We start from the raw sequence: 20,722 nt of genomic DNA on the forward strand, positions 1-20,722 counted from the left end.
TCCAAACTGAAATAGAGTTGGCTGTGGTCAGTGTTTAGCAGAAAGTGGACAACAGTATGAATTGCAGAGGCGTCCAGTGTCCGGTCTCCACATTTGAAACCTCACTCCTCCCCTCAGTTAGTTCTTTGTTTGGTTATCTCTTTTATTCATCTCACTTCTTCTCCCACCTGTTTTTTTCTTCACCAATGAAACGATGGAAACTCATGTGACAGATCATTATGAATATCCTCCCAACAAGGTCGGTGGTCTTCAGCAGCGCCTGAGAGGAGACCAGGGACGCTGTGTGCACTGGACTGAGCTCAGGTCCATTTGTCCCAGATGCTAATCTGCAGAGCTCAGCTCTTAGGCCAGAAGTGCTCGACATGTATTTGGTGCAAAATAACATGAGCATGCATGCCAAGCCCATCCTGCCTGGGTTTTTGTCTCAGGCCCAGGGAAAGATGTGACACATCAGGGAGGGCGAAGTGTCCCTTTGTGCCTCCACCACGAAGCGGCGGCTCTCACAGCTGTGGGTAGCAGATGCTCTGAGGTTACAGCCACAGGCCTTCAGGGACATCACTACTCTGCCCTCGGGGGGCTGCATACATAACACCCCCCCACCCCAAAAAAGAAAACTTAGTGAAGGCTTAATGGGAGTAAGGTACTTTGTCCTCAGACGGAAATACAGGATGTGTTTTAAACACTTCTTTACTTATTTGTAATAAGATATAGATAGATAGATAGATAGATAGATAGATAGATAGATAGATAGATAGATAGATAGATAGATAGATAGATAGATAGATAGATAGATAGATAGATAGATAGATAGATGGATAGATAATACTTCAATACACATGATAACATCATGTACTGTTTATGACATAAATGCCCCAAAATTAAATTTGTAATATCTTAGTAAACATTGCATTAGTAAGCATAGTTCCTCTTCCCTCTGTATCTAAATGACCATGAGACACTCTGATTTCAGTCATAGTGAGTCTTAGATTTCTTCAGACCGCATAAGCCTGACCAGACATGTTTGAAAAAATGTGTTGAGCCAAAAGGCCACGGCTGTCAGCTCTGAGCCTACTCACGATGGGATAATCTGTGCCGACTGTCGATAACTGAGCGCCCTTTCTCAGTCCCAACTTGACCAGATCCCACACAGGTTAAAATCTGCATTAAAATCATTTAGTGTGGCCTGTGTGGGCTTCCCTGCAGCAAATTAGTGTGAACTGATTCACTTCACTGTTGCACATTGCTTTACCCACGATTCACTGTTCAAGTTTTCTCCTCCTCTGTAACTTCCCACAATCATTTCCAGCCAAGGTTGAAGGTAAATATAAATCAGGAGCTCTGTTGAGTTTGTCCATTACTTGAAAGAACAGCAAGAAAAGTGAAAAGCAGGCATAAAATGAAAAGTCAAAAAACAGAGGCCTGAGTATGGGTGAGTAAATGCAAGAAGAAATCATCTGTTAAAATTCATTAGCCAAGCTTCTCTGAACACAAAATGACAAGACATTAAATATGTATTATTTATGAAATGTCTGTGCTCTCTGAAAAGGGTGTCTAGTGCTGTTAATTACTCAGCCATTCATTCAGAAAAGATTATTTCAAATGGAAAGTGAAAGCAAGGCTAGACAGCAAAAGAGCTGTTAGTTTCTTTCACGCTATTTTTAAATGACATTGGTGAAAATGGAAAAGCTAATTATGGTAGCTCTAAAATTCAAAGCTAATTTGAGAAGCAGCATGTCAGGTTTATTGACATCTTCTGTAGAATGATGTGGTTTGATGGCCACCAAGGAATCTCACTGTCACCACGAGGGAATGGAGGAGTGACTGCATAAAAAATCAGTACTTGCAGAAATGAAAATAACTTCTGCTAATAGATTCTTATATTCCCCAATTCCCAGGAATCCCTGTTTGTTGGCTGTAGAAAAAAGTAGTGCATTCATGTATATTCAAATAGTCAGAGTTCAGAATAAAGGCCCTTTAAATCATGTATTTTCAGGCATTACTGATTTTAGCAAATATTTAACAAAAACATTACAAAGATACACTATTATTTGAATTTTCATAATTCAGCGTCTTAATGTTCAGAACAAATAAACAAGTGGAGATTTTAAAAATGAGGAATCTTCTTGTTGAACCAAATTTAACTTGATTTCTGACTCGTTGAGCAACTGAACACACTTCATTCTCTCCGCAGTGGAAATCAAACATTGTTTAGATCGTTTGTCCCAACATCGTGTTTTCACTTCCTGTCCACTTCATCCCAAACCAGCTCCATGACGTTTAAGGCTGTAGACTGAGCTGGTGTTCATCATGTGACCTGGTCTTTTAATGTTTGGCTCATCATCTGTAGGATGAAGCTCTGACCAACCAGTCTGACTTCCTCTGTTACAGAACTACTTCCTGCAGTGTCTTAATGAAGCATCAGAGGGTGTAGGAACACCTGTATCAACCTGTTGGGATTGTTTGCTTTGATTTACTTACTTTCATTTATTTCCTGCAGGAAAACTGTAAAGTTCACCAGTTTCTTAATCCCAGAAAAAGGCCTGTTTTCTATGAAATGCACATGATGTTTCAGTTTTTTCACCTCAGGCAGTTTACCTCTTAGCTTTGTACTATCTAGGGATTTTTCACTGGACTTGAACTGGTGACAGTTCAATAGAAACTGTAAAAATGTTCTCAAACTTTTGACAGGTAGTCCAGGTTTTTTGTGCTGGTGAGGTTTCTGTTTTGTTAACACCTGGATCACTGATTGTGCCTTTAAACGTGTGTGTGTGGATATAAATAAGGATAATGTCAAACTCGGTGCAGACCACTGGCAAACTTATGACAATATTTTTCAACATCCCAAAGTCACAGCAGCTCAGGGAGCATGACGCTACTTTTTATCATCAGAGTGATTAGTTTTATTTTCCGACTGCTGAGAAGAAGAGCCGCAGCACTTTCAAGCTCTGTGATTCCTCCTTAAAGGCAGTCACCTGGCAAAGTGAGAACAAGAGCAGAGCATTTATCCACTTAAAGAGAGCCACCCCGATGATGTCAGTAACAGATGATTGCAAGACACTCCCCTCTCCATCGCCTCACAGCCAGCTTTGGTCACTGAGGGCAGAAGGGAGAGAGGGTGGGGGTAGGGGAGATAATTATCAGTATAAATGAAGCCCTGCAAACGATCCGCACTGCTGGGTCCCCTGATCTAGTCTCCAAGGCAACCTCACCACGCTCATTTGTTTTGTAGATGAGTAATTACATCCAATTAGTGGCCAGTGGAAAAAAAGGAGTCCAAGAAAGGCCCATTGTTCTGGATAGATTGTGTGAATATTAATAGTGGGACGGTCTGAGGCACAGTGATATGATCGGTGATACTAATGCAGCTGTAGGCCCAGTCTCATCCTGCATAACAGATCAGATAGCCACTGATGAAAATATATGGCTTTGAGAATATGTGGCTGCACGAGCGTCTGAGCCGTGCTCTCGTCCAGCTGCCTCTCTCTGGTAAACACAGCCAGTCTCTCACCTGAGCTGCCTCACCTGCAGACAGTGCAGCGCCATGCAGGGTCTGAACATGTCTCATTTCACCACCTGCCCAAATGTTCCTTAAAATCTAACAACAAGTTCTTGATGTGAGGAAACATACATGTGTGCAGTACATGTTTTATTGTATTTGAAGGGAACAATAAGGTTGGTGCTCTGGGATAGGTTGTTGTTTTGAATGGCACTTTATGAGATTTGAACTTTTCATGAAGCCTAGCAGACGCTGGATTCAGCTCGATTTTAACCACAAATTGGTTGCTGCTGACTAATTTTTGAATCGTGCGTCTGTGAGATTGGTTGTCAGAGATTTTGGTCGGCTGTCTTGCAGTTTGAGCAGTTCCACAGTTCGATTCCCCATATTGCTTCTGTCAAAACAAACTGCAGTGAGCTTGTTTTAATATTAATGGGGTGGTATTTTACATTTTGTGGCTAAGACTGTAGTCAGCTGTGATATAAAACTGATCTCTGCCACAGAACAGACAATCCATATTGTCTGCATCTCCAAGCCATCTGCAGTGTCTTCTCACTTTCCCTTCAAAACAGAATTGCACAAAGTAAAGCTGCTCTGTCTCTTTTCATAAACATTGCTGAGGAGTGGTTGTCTTGTTTGTTTAAACTTTATTAGGATTGTCAATGGACAAAAAGTGTGAGTATAAAGCCGCAGGCTCTGAGCAGAGAGGTCCTTTAACACTTATAAAATGTGTTAACACAATGGACAAGATAATAAAATATACGCAGATGAATGTGGGTCAGTTACACTGACACAACCTCAAATGAAAATATCTTCCCCATCGTTGTCTCTTGCTAATAATATTCTGATTGAATACATATGACACTCCGTTTATTTTGGGTTTGGTCTAAAAAACAATAATAAGAAAATAATAATAATAGTAACAAAAAAAAAAAAAGAATCATATGCATGTGATCTAACCCTTTCAATAATGCTGGAACTACACTTTTACCAAGATTACAACATGCTTAATTTTCAGTTTTATATTGTCTGAAAGTGAAGTCTGTTGAGTTACAGTTCACTGATGAAATATAATGAAATATTTTACAATAAAAAGTAATAGACAGATAGACAGATAGATAGATAGATAGATAGATAGATAGATAGATAGATAGATAGATAGATAGATAGATAGATAGATAGATAGATAGATAGATAGATATGTACTTTATTTTATTTCATGTAAAGCCTGTTTCCAGTTTTACACTCTTCTATATTTGTGACATATTTAGAATAGCTTCCTTATGAATTCCCAATAACACGGTTTGTGCTATTGTCAAATGTTTTTTTTCCCTGTTATAATTATTCCATCGATCCAGTTTTCCTCATTAGCAAGGCCAATCAATTTTCAGTGACATTTGTCTAAGTGAAGTAAATGGAATGATTGCTTCCTGAGCTTTGTTCAATGTGTCAGGCATTATGTGACGTACGTGGGAATCCTGCCATATTTGGAGCCTATAATTTGATGAGTGGGCAGACAGCCCACAAGTGGTGAGATCAGAGTGCTAAAAAGCATTGGCGGGGAGAAACATGGCTGGTGCTTACATTCCATTTGGCAGAAGTGGACTGTCTCACTCTGAACGGGTAGAGGTGAAGTGGCTTTGAATGGCTGTTCGCTCCAGGACCCAAATAAAGAAAAAAAACCACAAACACACAGCAGGGGAAACCCAGCATGGAGAAGCCAGTGTCACCAATCTGAGTCCCTCCGAGTAGATTAACTCTGTTATCAAGGAGGTGTGAGAAGGAGCAGTTTCTTTTAATTGCACTCTTTATATGAGCAGCTTGTCTCAGATTAAGAGGACAAGCAATAAATGTCAGCACGACTTATTGCTAAATGACATTTTCTAAACTGTTGATAATCCACCATCTGTGTCAAAGAGAGAACCGTCCAATCGGAGACGTGCTTCAATTTCAGACTGACAATCATCAATAAACATGAATGTCTCTGTATCTCATCCACATAAAAACCTTATTATCTTTGCTATTGGTCAAAAGGGCTTTAAATTCATTATTGATTGGTGCGCTTTGTGTTTCTTTTCTTTGAAATGACAAAAGCTTCCTTCAGGTATTTTGACAAAGAAATGTATTGACCTGTGTTTTAATGATGCTTTAGTTTTATCTCACTCCTTAGTGGTTGCAAGAAAACATGGGGACACAGGTCAGTTCTGCAAAAGCCAAAGTACCAAAGCTGAGGCTTTTATATTTGTGTAAATGTCACTGTGTGTTCTATTTGGTCCATTTGAAGTAACTGAGGAGGTTTTAATTGTGTGCTTTCAGGGAGAGATGATATGTTTCCATAATAGTAGAGCTAGTGTCTAACATACATCTGAACATATCAAACAGACCTTATGCCAGGGGGCATGGCCTCATGGCAGGAGCTGCTGGGGAGGGAGGGCAGGGAGGGCCACTGACAGCAGATAAAAACACAGCACCCAGCTCTGCTCAACAATCTGGACTTTGACTTTGAAAGTGAAAAAAGTTGATTTCCACAATGATGGAGTCCCCTCCCCTCCCCCTCCCCACCCTATACTGTATCTCCCAGGCCTCCCCGATTATGGGTTTTACTCTGCGCCCAGTGACCAGAGGGGGGGGCCCTGCTCCTTTGCTGACTATGGCTCCCTGGGGCCCCAAGCGGCTCAGATGCTGCACAGTGAGCATGCCACCTCCGCCTGCAACTCCCCCCTCCAGCACCTACACAGCCCGGATCAGTTTAAGAACCCAGGTTTGTATATGCGCATCTATCTCATCCACGTTTTGGACTTTTCAGTTTGACTCATGACATTATTCCATGCAGAATAATTTTTCTTTTTTTTATACATTTTCTCTTGCTTTTGTTAAGGAAAAAAAATCCCCCCCCCCTTCAAAAGAAACGTCTATAAAACGTCTTGCTGACAAAATAGCATTGCATGTTTTTCCTCCTTTTTTCAATTTTTAATGTAGAATTTCTGTTTCTTTGTGAAGTTATGTTCCAGCCCCTGCTTGCACATAGGGGGCCAACACACACAGTACAGAATGTAGTCCTTCATTTGCATGTGAACAAAATAACTACTGATGATATGGAGAGTACGCCGGCCTCTCCATCAGAGCTCAGGTTCATGTGGATCTCGAACAGCGAAGGAGCGACGAAGTGTGAGAGTCTTTTCATAGTCGAGGCCTTTAAGCATTTGAAGTGTAAGAGTGATTGCTCGTGTTACTGTGTGTGAAATCAGTGGAAATGCTCCACAATGTTGAACACTCAACAGACAACATTTTCTGCATAATGCAGCCATTACTCTACAACACAGGCACATGTCTTCTTCTGTGCTTTTTCTGATGTTATCTTATCTACCTTATGTAATCACAGCTTTCAAAAGCCAAGGATGAGATTCCTCTGACAAGTAAAATATAGACTGTACTTCACAGTGACATTTCAGTGACTGCATGAAGTGCATAAAAAAAATTATAAATTCATGCTATTTCTTTGAGAGCCACACAGTTATCAACCTTTCTGACATGCTACAGTATTTATTTTTAGTTTTTTTTAATTATGAATTACATGATCAGGTTTGCACTGACATGACGTACCACCAGTCTTCACTGTAAAGATGTAGGTAAAGGAGCTCTAGTTCAGTGGAGGGTTTTAGTGTTTTAATGTACTGACCCACACACAGCAGTTAGCTTCCTGTGTGAGACTCATGTGGCTCTGCTGTGCCTCCATCTCCACTTCACAGTAATGGCTGCAAAAAAAAAATCTGAAGATAAAATTTGGACAAATAAAGTAAGAGGGTAAGTGTGGGGCCAACTCTCCCCCTTATGGTTCAAGTGTTGGCTGGCTGCATTGGAGAACTGTTGGCATTTCCTACAGACTCTCTGTACGAACAAACACACAAAGGCAGACTGTAAAAATACAACAACTATACAAACACACTGACTCTCTGTTGCTTTATCTTTGTTGTACCGTTTGTGTTTGTGTGGTCGCGCTACAAACATGAAGTAGTTCACTACACTCTTCCTGTGGAGTGTGAAGGTTTCTATTTTTCATGACTTAATGAATAATGAAATACAATGTGAAAGTGATTTATAGAAGATTATATCTGACGTAAGAGTAGAAAGGATTCACATCACCTCCGTGTTTTTACTGGAAGTCACTCTGTTGGACTCTGTCGCTGCTTCTTCCTGTAGAGTTTTGTTTGTTTGTAGAGGTTTGTCTCGCCTGAGAGGACACGTTCAAATCCCCAGTGAGTCAATACAGCTTGATCACATCGTAACACAATCTACATGCTGGTTATTTGTGGAATAGACTTTATACTTGAAGCCATCCTTGACCCTAATGATATCAGATTCAGAGACAATGAGACCACTTATTTGGATGTTTTTGGGGTTTTTTTTTTTTGCTTTAAGTAGATAAAAGCAAATATAAATGATTTTGAGGAACTATAATTGATTTTTATGTACATTAGCAGCCTGATGATGATGTCAGGCTGGAGGTCATAGATCATCATATTTCATGTATCACTTCTTTACTGTTTAAATGCTGGTGAGTAGCTCTGCTCCTCAAACACAAGCTCAGTCCACAGATGACAGTAGGAGAGTAGGATAGTGTCCACGCACAGTTTGATGATTAATGCTTCTGTTGTGACCAGCGCCTACATCTGTCCTTCAGCACGATATAAAGTGAAGCAAGTACAAGTTATAGAGACACAATGTTCTGTATAGAGAGATATGATTTTCTTTTTTCTCGTCAGTCCTTTTTTGTCTACTCAGTCAAATCAATCTGCAGCACAAGTACCAAAAACTAAAGCATATGACAGACATTCTTTATTTTAAAAACTTTAATAAACATATAAAAATGAATACTAACACATTAATCTGTGTTCCAGTTGACCCTACTGGCACTTGGATTGTTTTGCTCCCAGAGCTGAATGAAGGACCAGTGCAAAATTTAAATGGAAAAAAAGCAGTTTCACAGGAACAGGGGTAAAAATCACCCGTCACAGGAAATGAGGATTTCCATTTCAACTGAAAAGATCCTTAATTATATAATAAGCCAGCCTACTGGGGGCTGTGCAGCCAAGATAAGAGCAGTATCTGCTCACTGTTTAAAGTCCTTACAGTTAAACAGCAGTGTCAACTCCACTAGATGTGTGTTTAGTGAGACGGCTTCTATTTACTAGAGTGCTACACACAGATCTCTAAAGTATGTTTTTCAGGTGCTTCTAACAGAGCGACCCTGTCCAATGTAGTGTTGGTAAATGGAGCAGTGATATGTTAAGCATGGTGACAATTATTCTCTTTTTACGGCTCGTTTGGATGTATTTTCTTTACATGTCCCACAGACTTCCTCTCAGGCTTCACAGGGTTCATGAGCTCTTATATACAAGATCCAGCATTTTGTGTGGTCGCAACATTTTTCTTTTTAATGCAGCTGTACAGTTTTTTCACAGTCTGTCTGTGAATGAGGGTGAAATGGAGGGTTATGTGAAGCTGACAGCGGAGGAGATTGCTGTTAAGAGATCATTGCATTTTTCTTTTTTCCGGCGGATTTTTCCTGTATTGCCAGTGTTATTGGCCTTTAGTTGGCATCTGGATTTTCAAAAGACATTTTATTAGGCAGAGATTTCTCTTACTCACAGGGCAGAGGTGGTAAGTCATGTGCAGTATTTCTTTTTTATCCCCCCCAGAGTTGGGGCCTGCAGATGACCTCAGGTCAAGCTTTTATATTTCCCCCTTATGTCTTGTCTCACCCACCTCTTCCAGTGTTACAGACTGAAAGTATGGCGACGATCTAGAAGATTCGGCTGGTGTCTCTGAATCAGCTCATGTAGGAAAACATTTAGTAGCCTAAAGTATTTCTAATGTCTGGGTTCAAGTTGCTAAAGTGAAATCCTTAATAAATCCTTAATAATCCTGTGACTCTTCTAATTCAACAGCCAATGTTGTTTTACAAGTTCTCCTTCACATTATGCATGACGACATTTACGCTGCAACCTTACTAGTTTCTTAGCATGGTGGAAGTATTTCTAGCAATGTGCTTGTTTTGTGTTGTGCATGATTATACAAAGTGAATGTTACTCCTGTGCATTATACACACAGCATGTAGATTATATTTAGAATATCATACTGGATTCACCCTATTTTTATTTGTTTACAGTCATGTTAAACTAAAATCCTGCTCTATTTTGTCAGTGGATTCTCACATGAAATTGAACATGAACTTTAACCTGTGAGATGAAACTATAAAAAAGTCCTTTGAGACACAGACATGAATCCAGTGATGTGTTCTTTTGATTTAAATGTGTCCATTTGAGTCATAGCGAGTGAGAATTGTGCCGATGGTTGTTGGGTGTTTCTGAGCTGCTCTGCCCCCTGCTGTGTTTGTATGCAGGCACCAACCCGTCAAGGCCCGGAGGTTTTCCTGGTGCTAACAGTCCAGGGCCTGTGGCCGACCTGTACGGACCTAGCAGCCAGGATTCAGCTGTGGGCAACTACATCAGTGCTGCTAGCCCTCAGCCTGGCTCTGGGTTTGGCCCCAGCATCACAGTGAGTTCAAACTTTCATGTCTGACAGCACTTTGAGCTCAGCTGCCTGACATTAGACACTAAGCCGATGCACTCTGCCTATGATTGTGACCATCTGTAGAGAGTATTACAAAGCGCAGAGCTCACTGATGACAGGTCATTACACTGAAGGTGTTAAAATAACCAAACCTGCCTCTTAGCAGGTTTCCTGAAGCCAAAGGAACTATTCAGCAGAGTCTGAGTGGTGCATTTCTTTCAGAGGTCCCATCAACATGTGTACATCAGGGTAAACCCAGTCTGAAAGTTATCTGTGTCAAATGTAGATATTTATTCCCCTCAGATGTCGCACATATCACCTCAGACATCGTCACCTTCCCACAACAGATCTGCTTTATTTTTAGAAGCAGCTGGAGTCACATCCCTCACTAGGACGATGTATAAGCCTACTGTCTCTCCTACTGTCCTTGTCCAGTTGCTCAGCCAGGTGCTGTGGCACTTTTCCTCCTGCTGATCAGTTAGCTGCCAGTTGCCATGTCAACTCATAAGTGCAAGACCATCAGGGCTAGTGGAGGTGACAGTAGGAAAGAGGTGTCTCAGTCTGACAGTGCCACCTTTTGTGGATGAGCAGCAACCTGCAAAGAATCCCTCCTCCTGCTCGCACCGTACAAATACACCAAGAATCTTTTATTGAGAGATCATCTTAAAGCCAGTAAAATGTCTTAACTCACAGGAGTGATTCTGAGGAGGAAGTTCACTATTTTCAACCAATTAGATAATGAATTAAACATGGCCGCTCAGCTGGCCCCTTCCCCTACATAGCAGCAGGTGAAGAAGTCAGGAGGCCCCTCTTCATCCCATCTCAGTGGCACCATCAATTCGATCTACAAAGTTAATCAAAAACTCTTTTGTACCATTAATTCTTCACTGCATCATAATCTCTTCACTGTTTTAAAGTTAGCTGTTAGCTAAGAACAGACCAGATCCTGCAGAGCCCAGTCATTCAAGTGTTAGTTTCTCAATCCAAGTGAAATGTGGTTTCCTCAGCCAGTGACCCAGAGATTCAAATATATTTAGGACCTTGTTTTAATGATGAGGCTCAAACTCCCCAAAGAATGCGATAATCAAACTATATTGCTTGCTTGTTAGTCTACCTTGGACCTCACCGGATAATTAATCTAAAATTGTACCGACTGAATTTTATGGCTCCTAAAAAGCAGCAGCAGGGCTAAGCTCCTGGATTCACTGCAAGGCTTGTTGAGGCATGTTTGTAATGTCCTACATGACTGAACTGAATGACATGGTATAGGTTATGAAAATAACACCTGCTTTCTGAAAGAAGCTAATTAATGCATGGCTTAACTGAGGTGGAATAACGACAAGCCCATTAGTGCTGCAAGACTACAGGGTGAAGACTCTCCAAACTTTACAGTCCACATCATTAACTGGAATTTCCTGCTAAAGTAATCACAAGTACAAGAAAGATTAATCTAGTAGTTATTTTTAAATTGAGTTTAAGGCGTGTTTATCATTTCAAATGGCCATGGTAAGGGGTTAAGGGGTTAGTGTGGCCGTGCATCCTTGACATGGGATATTGTCACTGGGAGCAAAAAGCTCATGAAAAGGCAAAACAGCTCACTTTAATTTTAATAAGTCAGTGTAATTGATTTATGATATGAAAACAAACACAGAGCTTAACAGAAAAATACATTTTATTGGCTTTTTGCTTCCTAAGCAAAGCCCTTCTTATTAATTGTTTTAGGTCCACTGGCTATCTGCCATAATCTGTTGGTCTCAGTGTAGGAAGCAAAATATTTGTTATGAAAGAGCAGCCTGGCTCATTTTCAAAGCAGATTTACCAGCAGATAGTTTACAGATGGAAATGAGGCGATTTGTTTCCATTATTTTTCATTTGTTGTATCAGTTCATAAAAACAGTTTAGTGCTGAATGTAAAAACGATCCAGCAAATTCTATAAAGAAAAGTGGTGTTTGTAATGTTTCCCTTAAAACATTTCATTAATGAAACTGATGAAGAATATAATTAATTTGAACCATGTAATTAAAGGTGCTATGTGTAAGTGTTGCTATTGCTACATAGCTAACATTAGCATTAGCAGCTGTTTACTCACTGGTCTAGAAGAAACGTTGTGAGTTCAGCTTCACACTCCATTCCTTTACTCACCAACAGCTGCTTCTACTTGTATCACGTCTTTTCTACTGAAGTTAGCATGCTAACCAGCTAGCTCCAGCCCTGTCTGCTAATACTACTACTACTACTACAACTACTCAGTGTTAGTGAGTCACTGCAGCGTGAATAAAGAGGCAGCACTGATCAGATTCTACCCTCTGTGTTGTAAACACAACGAGGCTGAAGCTGTTAGACCTCTATCATCATCATCATCATCATCCCCTGCTCCTGGAGAGAAACACGTTCAGCAGCAGTTGAAACTGACATATAGCACCTTTGAGATCAGGTGTTGTGCTTCACTTATAGGATGTAACTGTGCCTGGGATACTGCTGTGTATAAACCCTTCAGAATCACCCAGTGAATCAAACAGAGTGCAGCAAAGTGGAGAGGTGATGCGGCAGCCCTCTGACTTCCTGCTCTCGAGATGATCTCTCAATTCAGAACATTAAAAAAGGAAATGACTCAGAACTAAAATGTGCTTAATAATTCATTTCTTTACTGAGGATGCTGTTGAAGTGAATACATGTGAGCTCATCATATGCCACAACCTCATGGATGACTTCACTGATTCACTGATCTGTCCCTCAGTCTCACGCTCCAGTGATTTTATTAATCCCTTTAGCCAATATCAAAACAGCCACTGTGAAGAAACAGTAATGAACTTAACTGTCTTTTTATACCAGACAATTAGAGTGCAATTAGTTGATTGAGGTGATAAAGACAGATAATCACTGTTGAAAGTGCTTCTCTTTTTTACTGATGTTTTTGAATCTGAGGATTTGTGCAGACCTATCAAAGCTCGCAGTAACACACTGATCTCTGTGAGAGCTGTTTATGATCCTGTCCTCTGCATGCTCTCAGATTAAATCAGTTATGTATGTTAGCATGAATGGGGATTGTGTGTATTATTATTATTATCTCCGTCACATATTTTTATTCTTTATTTTGAAACCTGAGTACTTCATTGTAATAGAAAATTGAGGTCTGTGTATCGCTGCAGGCTCTGGTTCTCCAGCACAAGATAGAACCAATCTGTCTCATATATATGACATAGTCTCCTCCTCTGTTACTCAACATGATCACATTCATGCTGGCTGAAAAAGTTGATATGATACTCACTTTCTCTCCTTGAAATGCACTGACAGAGGCACTAACTGTTACTTTTAGGGCCCGTTGATTGCAACAGCTTTTACAAATGGATACCATTGAACAGGTGGCCGGTTGCCATCTCATCAGAGGTATTGCATTTTATTTACTGTGCATTTCTATCTTTCTCTCTCTCTCTCTCTCTCTCTCTCTCTCTCTCTCTCTCTCTCTCTCCGTCTCTCTCTCTCTCTCGGTCTCTCTCTCTCTCTCTCTCTCTCTCCGTCTCTCTCTCTCTGTCTCTCTCTCTCTCTCTCTCTCTCTCTCTCTCTCTCTTTCTCTAATATATGTTTATCACATTATTGATTGTTTATTCACCTCCCTCGACATGACAGAGCTGGTAGTGAAGTGTGAGTGTGACGAAGGTTTATCTCTTCATGACGTCGCATGTTTGATTAACAAAAAAACAATCAGAGAATTTTAAGGTTAAAGTTTATTCTCAGTCACACACACACAGATACTACCTGTTCTGCATAGTATTATAGTAATACACAGTATTAACATGTGGAAATGTTTCCACCTTAAAATAAAACACATACTTTAAACCATATGTCACTGTTAATTATAAAGTATGTTACAGACCAGCTCAACTATGATCACACTTCTTCAACATGTAAAATCCCAATCATGTAGAAAAACAGTACAGACAGTAGATGTTAATGAGGAAGTCAATATTTTGTCTGTGCAGCACATCCTCACTAACTCCGTCCCTCATCCATGAAACCCTTTGACAATGAGCTTTATATCTGCCTCCAGTTGTTTTTGTAGAAACAATGTGTGTTGAATTAATTTGCACACACGTGTTAATTATGGTACATTGAAGTGGATAGACTTTTTAAAATGTGAACATACAGGCTGTTTTATACTGTAATTATGTGGATGTATGTCAGTTTTGACCTGCTGCAATTAATGAATATTTCTTTGTTTCATGCTACTGCGCCTCAGTAGGCATCAAAAATACTGCATCAGAAGTCAAATGAAAGACCACAAATTTCTGTCATTTAATGTCACAGTAAATCTCACAGAGTTCAGTTTTCATGGTCAGAAACTAAACAAACTGTTTCTAATGCTGTTGCTGTGTTTCTTTATCATCCAGCAGAGTATATCTGGTGGCCCAGGAAAGACAGGACGAAGTTTCTAATTGGCTTTGTGTGCAGGTGATGCTAATCCAACTTCAAGCACTACAGTGTCACCCAGGCAAAAAGAACGAAAGTCGGAACAAATGAAGAAGAAAAGAAAACGTTAGTCATCTCAGAAAAATAACAACTGCTGTACTATAATCCAAACCTCCTATAACTTTACAACCTGGTTTGGTATGATGTTTCACGTCAATCTCATCCACCTATCTCCTTCCTCTGTTAGCTTTTCTTTTGATTAGTTTTTAGAAAGTCTCTTTAGTTTGACCTTGATTTTGTGTCATTTTATTTTATCTTCTTCTAGTATATTTGTGTAAATGGATTTTGTTTGAAGTGCGGGGGTCATAGCCAAGAATATCTGCAAGTCACGTCTTCATCTTCGTATGGGTTAGTGTAAAGGAAAAACGGTGGGATGTTCCATTCAGTCTTTCCGCAAAAAAAGAAGCTCGGAGAAAAAAAAAATTAAATTTTAAGGAAAATTTTAAGAAGGTATCTAAGTAATAAATCTTAGTAGCTGTTTTATTTCTTGTGATGTCTCATTGTTAACCATAATTACCTATTTTTGGGCAATACAAAGAGGACTCCAATATTTTTATGGTCCTTTTTTATAAGTGTTGTTTTTGTTGTTTAGAAATATATATATATGCTATAACAAATTTCATATAACTACATTGTGAATTCAAACTTGAGAAAAAGAAATGTAGCTGTACATATTATTCCAGTCACTGCATATAACCAACTCAGTGAGAGAATAGCATATTTTTGTGATGGTGTGTCAAAAGAAACATGTTATAGCGTGTGAATAGAAGAAAAAGCTGTAAACAGTTATTATTATAACGACCCCAGAGACAAACAGAACACACTTGCTCTGTAAATACTGAAGCTGAATAATTTTACAAGTGTCATACCAGCAAATTTACAAACGGTGAGTTAAGTCAACACAGTTTTAAGAGATAAGAAGAGAAGAGCCTGATCGGTATCTTTTGTCTAACTGTTCAGAAATCAGCATCATTTCAAAGAGAGAGAGAAAAACAGACAATTTAATCCAAAGCACACTGTACTTCGATGTGATGATTAGAACTTGAACCAGGCATTTTCCAGTGCTCTGTGCATCCTGACACTTTTATACTCCTGAGAGGAACTTGTTAGATGTATGTTATTGTTTGTTTCATCCTGCTTGTTCCTGATTAATTTTTTGGAACACAATATCTGGGCTCTGTGCGAGAGCCGCTCTGTAATGCTTGTTCTCTGAATCATTTCTTTTTGAATGAATTAGGAAAGTAAACATTTTGATACCATACCTCAGCCTTTGTGAGTTCTATTGTGGAATCATTGGCAGGTTTAATTTATTCTCTAGTGGCAAAACAAATGAAAACACTGAAAGGTAAAAGGCGAGTAATCATTGCACTGTGAGTAGTAAAGTACAGGCCATTTTCCTATTTGCACATGTATATGTTGGCTTTTTAAAAACGGCCCTGTGCTTTGGGACAGTATGAAGGATTTCTGGGTTTGTGTGTTCTTGACGCGACAAACACGTCAAAGTTTAGTGGTGAGTTAACAGCTTGGGAAGTAGTAACTGATATGTTGGGTTTCTTTCTATATTAGACCCACGCCTCATCGAGAGATATTTACACAGGGTCAAATCATGACACTGAATTATTCACTCTCTGTCACTGCACCAGATTTTACACAGTATGTGTGGTTAATGGTTTTACTCATGACAAACATTCAATAATAATATGCTCCAGAGTGCAGTCCAGTTTTTAATGTCATTGATGGAATGAATGGTGTGTATTCTGAAATACTTTACCTGCTGCAGATGTGTTTGTTGTTTTCATTTTACTCACTTCCTGTCTCATTTCTTTTGTTTCAAAACAACCAGGTAAAGAAATATGCTGGAAACTTCTAAAGTAAATGATGTGGAGGTGTTGATCAAGTAATAATATAAAGAGTAAAGAGAAAAAAAAACCCTTGTAATGTTCAAATGTAAAAGAAAATAAGAAATACAAAACTATATAAAAAAAAAGAAAGATGCTTCTTTGCTGATTTCAAGTTTAATCAGAGTTTTATTGATACTTTGTGGTTTATATATTAATAATTGTAATATACTATTAAAATGTACTGTGCATCCATTGCTTTCTCTCTTTCCATTCCCCATCCTCAGAGATCTACTATCTTTTGTTGATCATTCATGTATTTCATTAGTGTGTAAAGAAATCACAGTTAACTTGTAAACAGAGTGCTGTCTTTGATACCAGTGTAGTGCTCTTTGTTGTTCTCCCTGCTCTACCTCTCCTTTCTCTCATATTTATCCCTCTCCCTCTCGCGCTCTTTTCTATCTCCTGTAATTACAAAGTAGATGTTATATAGGACTCATTAATATAATACTTGTAGTGAATAGTGGATTTAGGACCAGTCGAGATAGACCTTTCTCTAAATGATCATGTTATTCTGATATTTGCCGACAGTTATTTTGATAGAGGTTCATTGTAATTTATTCCCTGTATGTTTTATTTTTGGTTTTGGTTTTGCCACTCTCACATGGTTTCAGCTAACCAAAGCTCTCATGGATGAACAATAGAGAAACAGTTGCTGTAAGATGGAATTGTACACAAGGCATTATTTGGATCCCCACCCTTGAATGTTTTAAAAGGGGTGTGCCATACTACCTTAAATGCTAACGCTAGATATGCAAAACTTTTATTTTTGATTCTTTTTTAAGAGGGACACAAGCTATAATCATGGAAAAAACATTTTATGTAAAAAATATTTCATATTTTTTTAAGAAACATATGATTACCACAGTAGTCCTGATATCAGTCATAGTGCTGTTTAAATTACCTGTTATATCTTTTAATGTTTGTACACTTTGGAATTTCTCTCAAAACCTTTATTAACTATTCTAATTGTTTTAATCTCAGATTCTGGGAGCTCCTTTTTGTTAGAATCCGTCATCAATGTTGTTCACACATATGGATTCTATAGAGGCATTACTGTAGAAATGAAAGAGATCCACTGCAGGAGTGTGTATCAAGTTAAATTGATGTCCTGACTCTGGACCAGCATCTGAAGCTGTGATTATTTAAAAGATTCAGACTTGAATATTATCACTCCAGGTTTCTGTCCATAACTCAGACCTGTTGGATTTACACACGCTGCTGTGTTTCAAGCAAAAACAAACCAATTGTAAAGACAGTTTAGTTTGTGGAGCTCCAGCTGTGTTCATCCACATGTTGACTTATTTTGTGAGTAAATTCAATTAAACATAATTTAGGTTTTATATCAGTTATTTAATTCACCTCATGAGGTTTTAAATTGAAACTACACACATTACATTAATATATAATAGTAGTGTCTATTTATTCTTCTCATCTAATATAGACTGTCAAATTACACACAGTATGAACAGAACGGCAGCTTTGTTAGATTCGACTTTAATAGACAAATTATTCCAATAAATCCAGCAAGTATAAAAGACACTGTTACTGAAAAAAGAGAAATTACAAAATGATAAAGTCCATGTTTGAAAGGGTCAAATAATAATAAATAATACATTTATAATAAAATTATCAGTCATTGATTGTAGGAAAAATACAGTATTTGCCCAAAATTATAGTAAAACTAATTTATTTAAAAACATAATTAGAAATGTTTATGTTCACCTTAATTGCACATTATAGTTTATAGTATAATATACAAATACAATAGGAATCAGTCATTTAAACTAGGATCAAACAAAGTGTTCCTCCTGTTCATTTGCAGAATTGTCCGTTAAATTTAACTGAAATAAAAAAGTCAAACTCCTACAAGAAGCTCGCCAGGAACAGCTCTGTTGCTTTTCACCTGAAAGGCAAACAAGTCTAAAATACATTGTGTGTGTTTTCTGTTGAGGTGCCTGGTGGCTGTAATTGGACTGTAATTAACACTGTAATTGACCCTTTTTGACTGAAGAAACATTTTCCCTTAAAAATATATAAAAATAGACTCTTCTGTTGTTTTGTGATCCTGTAGCTTGGACTTTAAGGTAGCATGGCTCTGTTGCTGTAATTTCATTTTATCTCAAACTGACAGCAGTTTACAGCTGATGAATGTTACACATCTTAGTAGACTAGCTTATCCATTTGGGGAGAGGGGAGGGGTCTTGGTTTAAGAAAAAAAATAATCAAAAAAGAAAAAAAGTCAACCTGGAAGGTGTTGACATTTGTAGTGTACTACCGTATCCATTTAAACTTGAATCTTGAGGCAAGTGCTAGGCAATGGCCAAACAATTGATCCCATCCGTAGTGGGAAGCCACCCTGAAACCACACACACACACACACACACACACACACACGCACACGCACACGCACAGGCACACACGCGTGAGGTTTTTGTCGTCTTGGATTCACGTCTGTCTTTGTGAATATGAACAACTGTCTCCCAGAAGCTGGGACATCAGACCAAGACTGTTTCAGGCTCCGCTCCATTTTAATGAATCAGACTGACTTTGAAGGCTCATCGATTGTTACAGAGTATTTATACATGAGAGAGGCTCATTCATAGTGGTGCTAATGGTTTTAAACCAGACAATGTGCCCTTATCTCTGAGAGATACTGTCACAGTGACCACAGTGACTCACTAACGCCACCATCTCTAACAAAGATCTGTTCATGTCCACAAATGTAGACTGAGCTCTTCAAGGTGACAGAAACTCGTTCAGCTGTTGTTTCAGGGTGAAGTTCCCCTCAGTCCAAACCATTGCCATCTCACCCATGCTCATTACAAATATATACATACAATTGCAATATATATGTGTATAGATGAATATATATCTGCAATTTTTTAGTGGCTCATTTGAACAATATTAGACTGGAGACCTCAGCTGTATACAGAATATCCCTCACACAGCTACACCCAGGTTCATATAGTCAAATGTCTTGATTATCTTGCTCACCGACACGAGAGTTCAGCCGTGGCGTGTTGTCGAGAGAGTAGAGTGGAGCCTGATGGACGCAGTGTGAGGCTCTGCTGTCTCCATGTTTCTGCAGGCTGAGCACAGAGCTCTCCGCACTGCTGTCTGCCCATTCCTAACACTTGCCCCTTTTTTTATGTTAACCGACTTTTTATGGCGAGAGACAGACAGACTTGACTGACATCTGAAAGCATCTTTCAGGTTATCATATGGCTTGCTTAAGCCCTGTTGTAAAATATACTAAAAAAAAATAATAATGATAATAATAATAATGGATGGGGGTCTCTCACATATCAAATGTGGAAAGTCTAATTTTATATTTGTATTTTCAAATAATAATATTGACAAAAAAATGTCTGTGAAAGGTTTCCATCCTCTACTGTGGTCCAGAAATTGATGTGTCTGTCTGGAAAATAAATAAAATAAACTGAATTGTTATATTACTTGTTTTCAGAGTTTCGCTGTATTTTTATTTTTTTGAAATATATTTATCTCAACGTGTCGATATCACATGTGTAATTATTTAGTGAACCATCACATCAAAGAGAAACATTCACTCTACATACCGTTCAGCATCAGCTGACATCCCATGACCAGACACTGGGCTGAGCAGCCAACTGTTCTGTGTGTTTTCTGTTGAGTACATTGCAAACACTCACTCGACCACACAGTCGGCACGTCGGCCCCGGATCCTTCGAGGTCACTCTTAAGTCAGCAGGATTAATAGAGTCTGACTACTAAAATGCATTCAGGGAAAACAGTGAACAAACAAGCGCTGGCATGTAATTCTGCTGCCCCTCAGTGGTCTCTCCCAGTGCCTCAGAAAGATGCAGCGCGCTCAGGAAGAAGCCACGCCGTCACACCAGTGCTTTATTTTCCTTCAGCAGTTTCACATGGAGAGCATCAATATTAGCTGAGGATCAGTGTGTAAACGGCTGAGGATGTGATGAGTAGATGAGCAAACAGGCTGCTGCATGACAGGCTTACAACAGTAGAGACACCATCAGAAAACATGGAGGTTTGTCTTTGATGTGTTTTGTCACAGTGAGATTAGCTCTTTCGCTGAGAGGGAGAATTTCACTTCAGGTACCAGAAACAAAAATCTGACTCTGTCGTGAAAATGAAGATGAATTAAGATTATACCAGTTTTCTAACTGAATTATTTCTTCTAAAGTGACTCTATGATGTTCTGTATATCTTGACCTGGTCACCTTAAATATAATATTGAATATGTAATGAGTTTAAATATCTGTGTGCATGTTTACTGTGATA

General features: G+C 39.0%; 1 protein-coding gene across 12 annotated transcripts in view; it reads left to right on the forward strand.

The window, feature by feature from the left end:
- Window positions 1–19,893, forward strand: part of LOC130182102 (RNA-binding protein Musashi homolog 2) — a 223,844-nt gene extending 203,951 nt beyond the window's left edge. For 4 of the 12 annotated variants that reach the window (XM_056396697.1, XM_056396700.1, XM_056396703.1 and 1 more), the window contains 3 exons: window positions 6,078–6,257; window positions 9,900–10,054; window positions 14,459–19,893. In XM_056396697.1, the coding sequence (XP_056252672.1) occupies window positions 6,078–6,257; window positions 9,900–10,054; window positions 14,459–14,503 (380 nt within the window). In that variant the 3' untranslated portion in view covers window positions 14,504–19,893. Of the gene's footprint in view, window positions 1–6,077; window positions 6,258–9,899; window positions 10,055–13,386; window positions 13,458–14,458 lie in introns of all 12 variants that reach the window. The other 8 variants (XM_056396705.1, XM_056396707.1, XM_056396709.1 and 5 more) reach the window with 4 other exon arrangements.
- The last annotated feature ends 829 nt before the right edge of the window (window positions 19,894–20,722 follow it).

This window comes from Seriola aureovittata, chromosome 15 (assembly GCF_021018895.1).
Source record: "Seriola aureovittata isolate HTS-2021-v1 ecotype China chromosome 15, ASM2101889v1, whole genome shotgun sequence".
Taxonomy (NCBI): Eukaryota; Metazoa; Chordata; class Actinopteri; order Carangiformes; family Carangidae; genus Seriola; species Seriola aureovittata.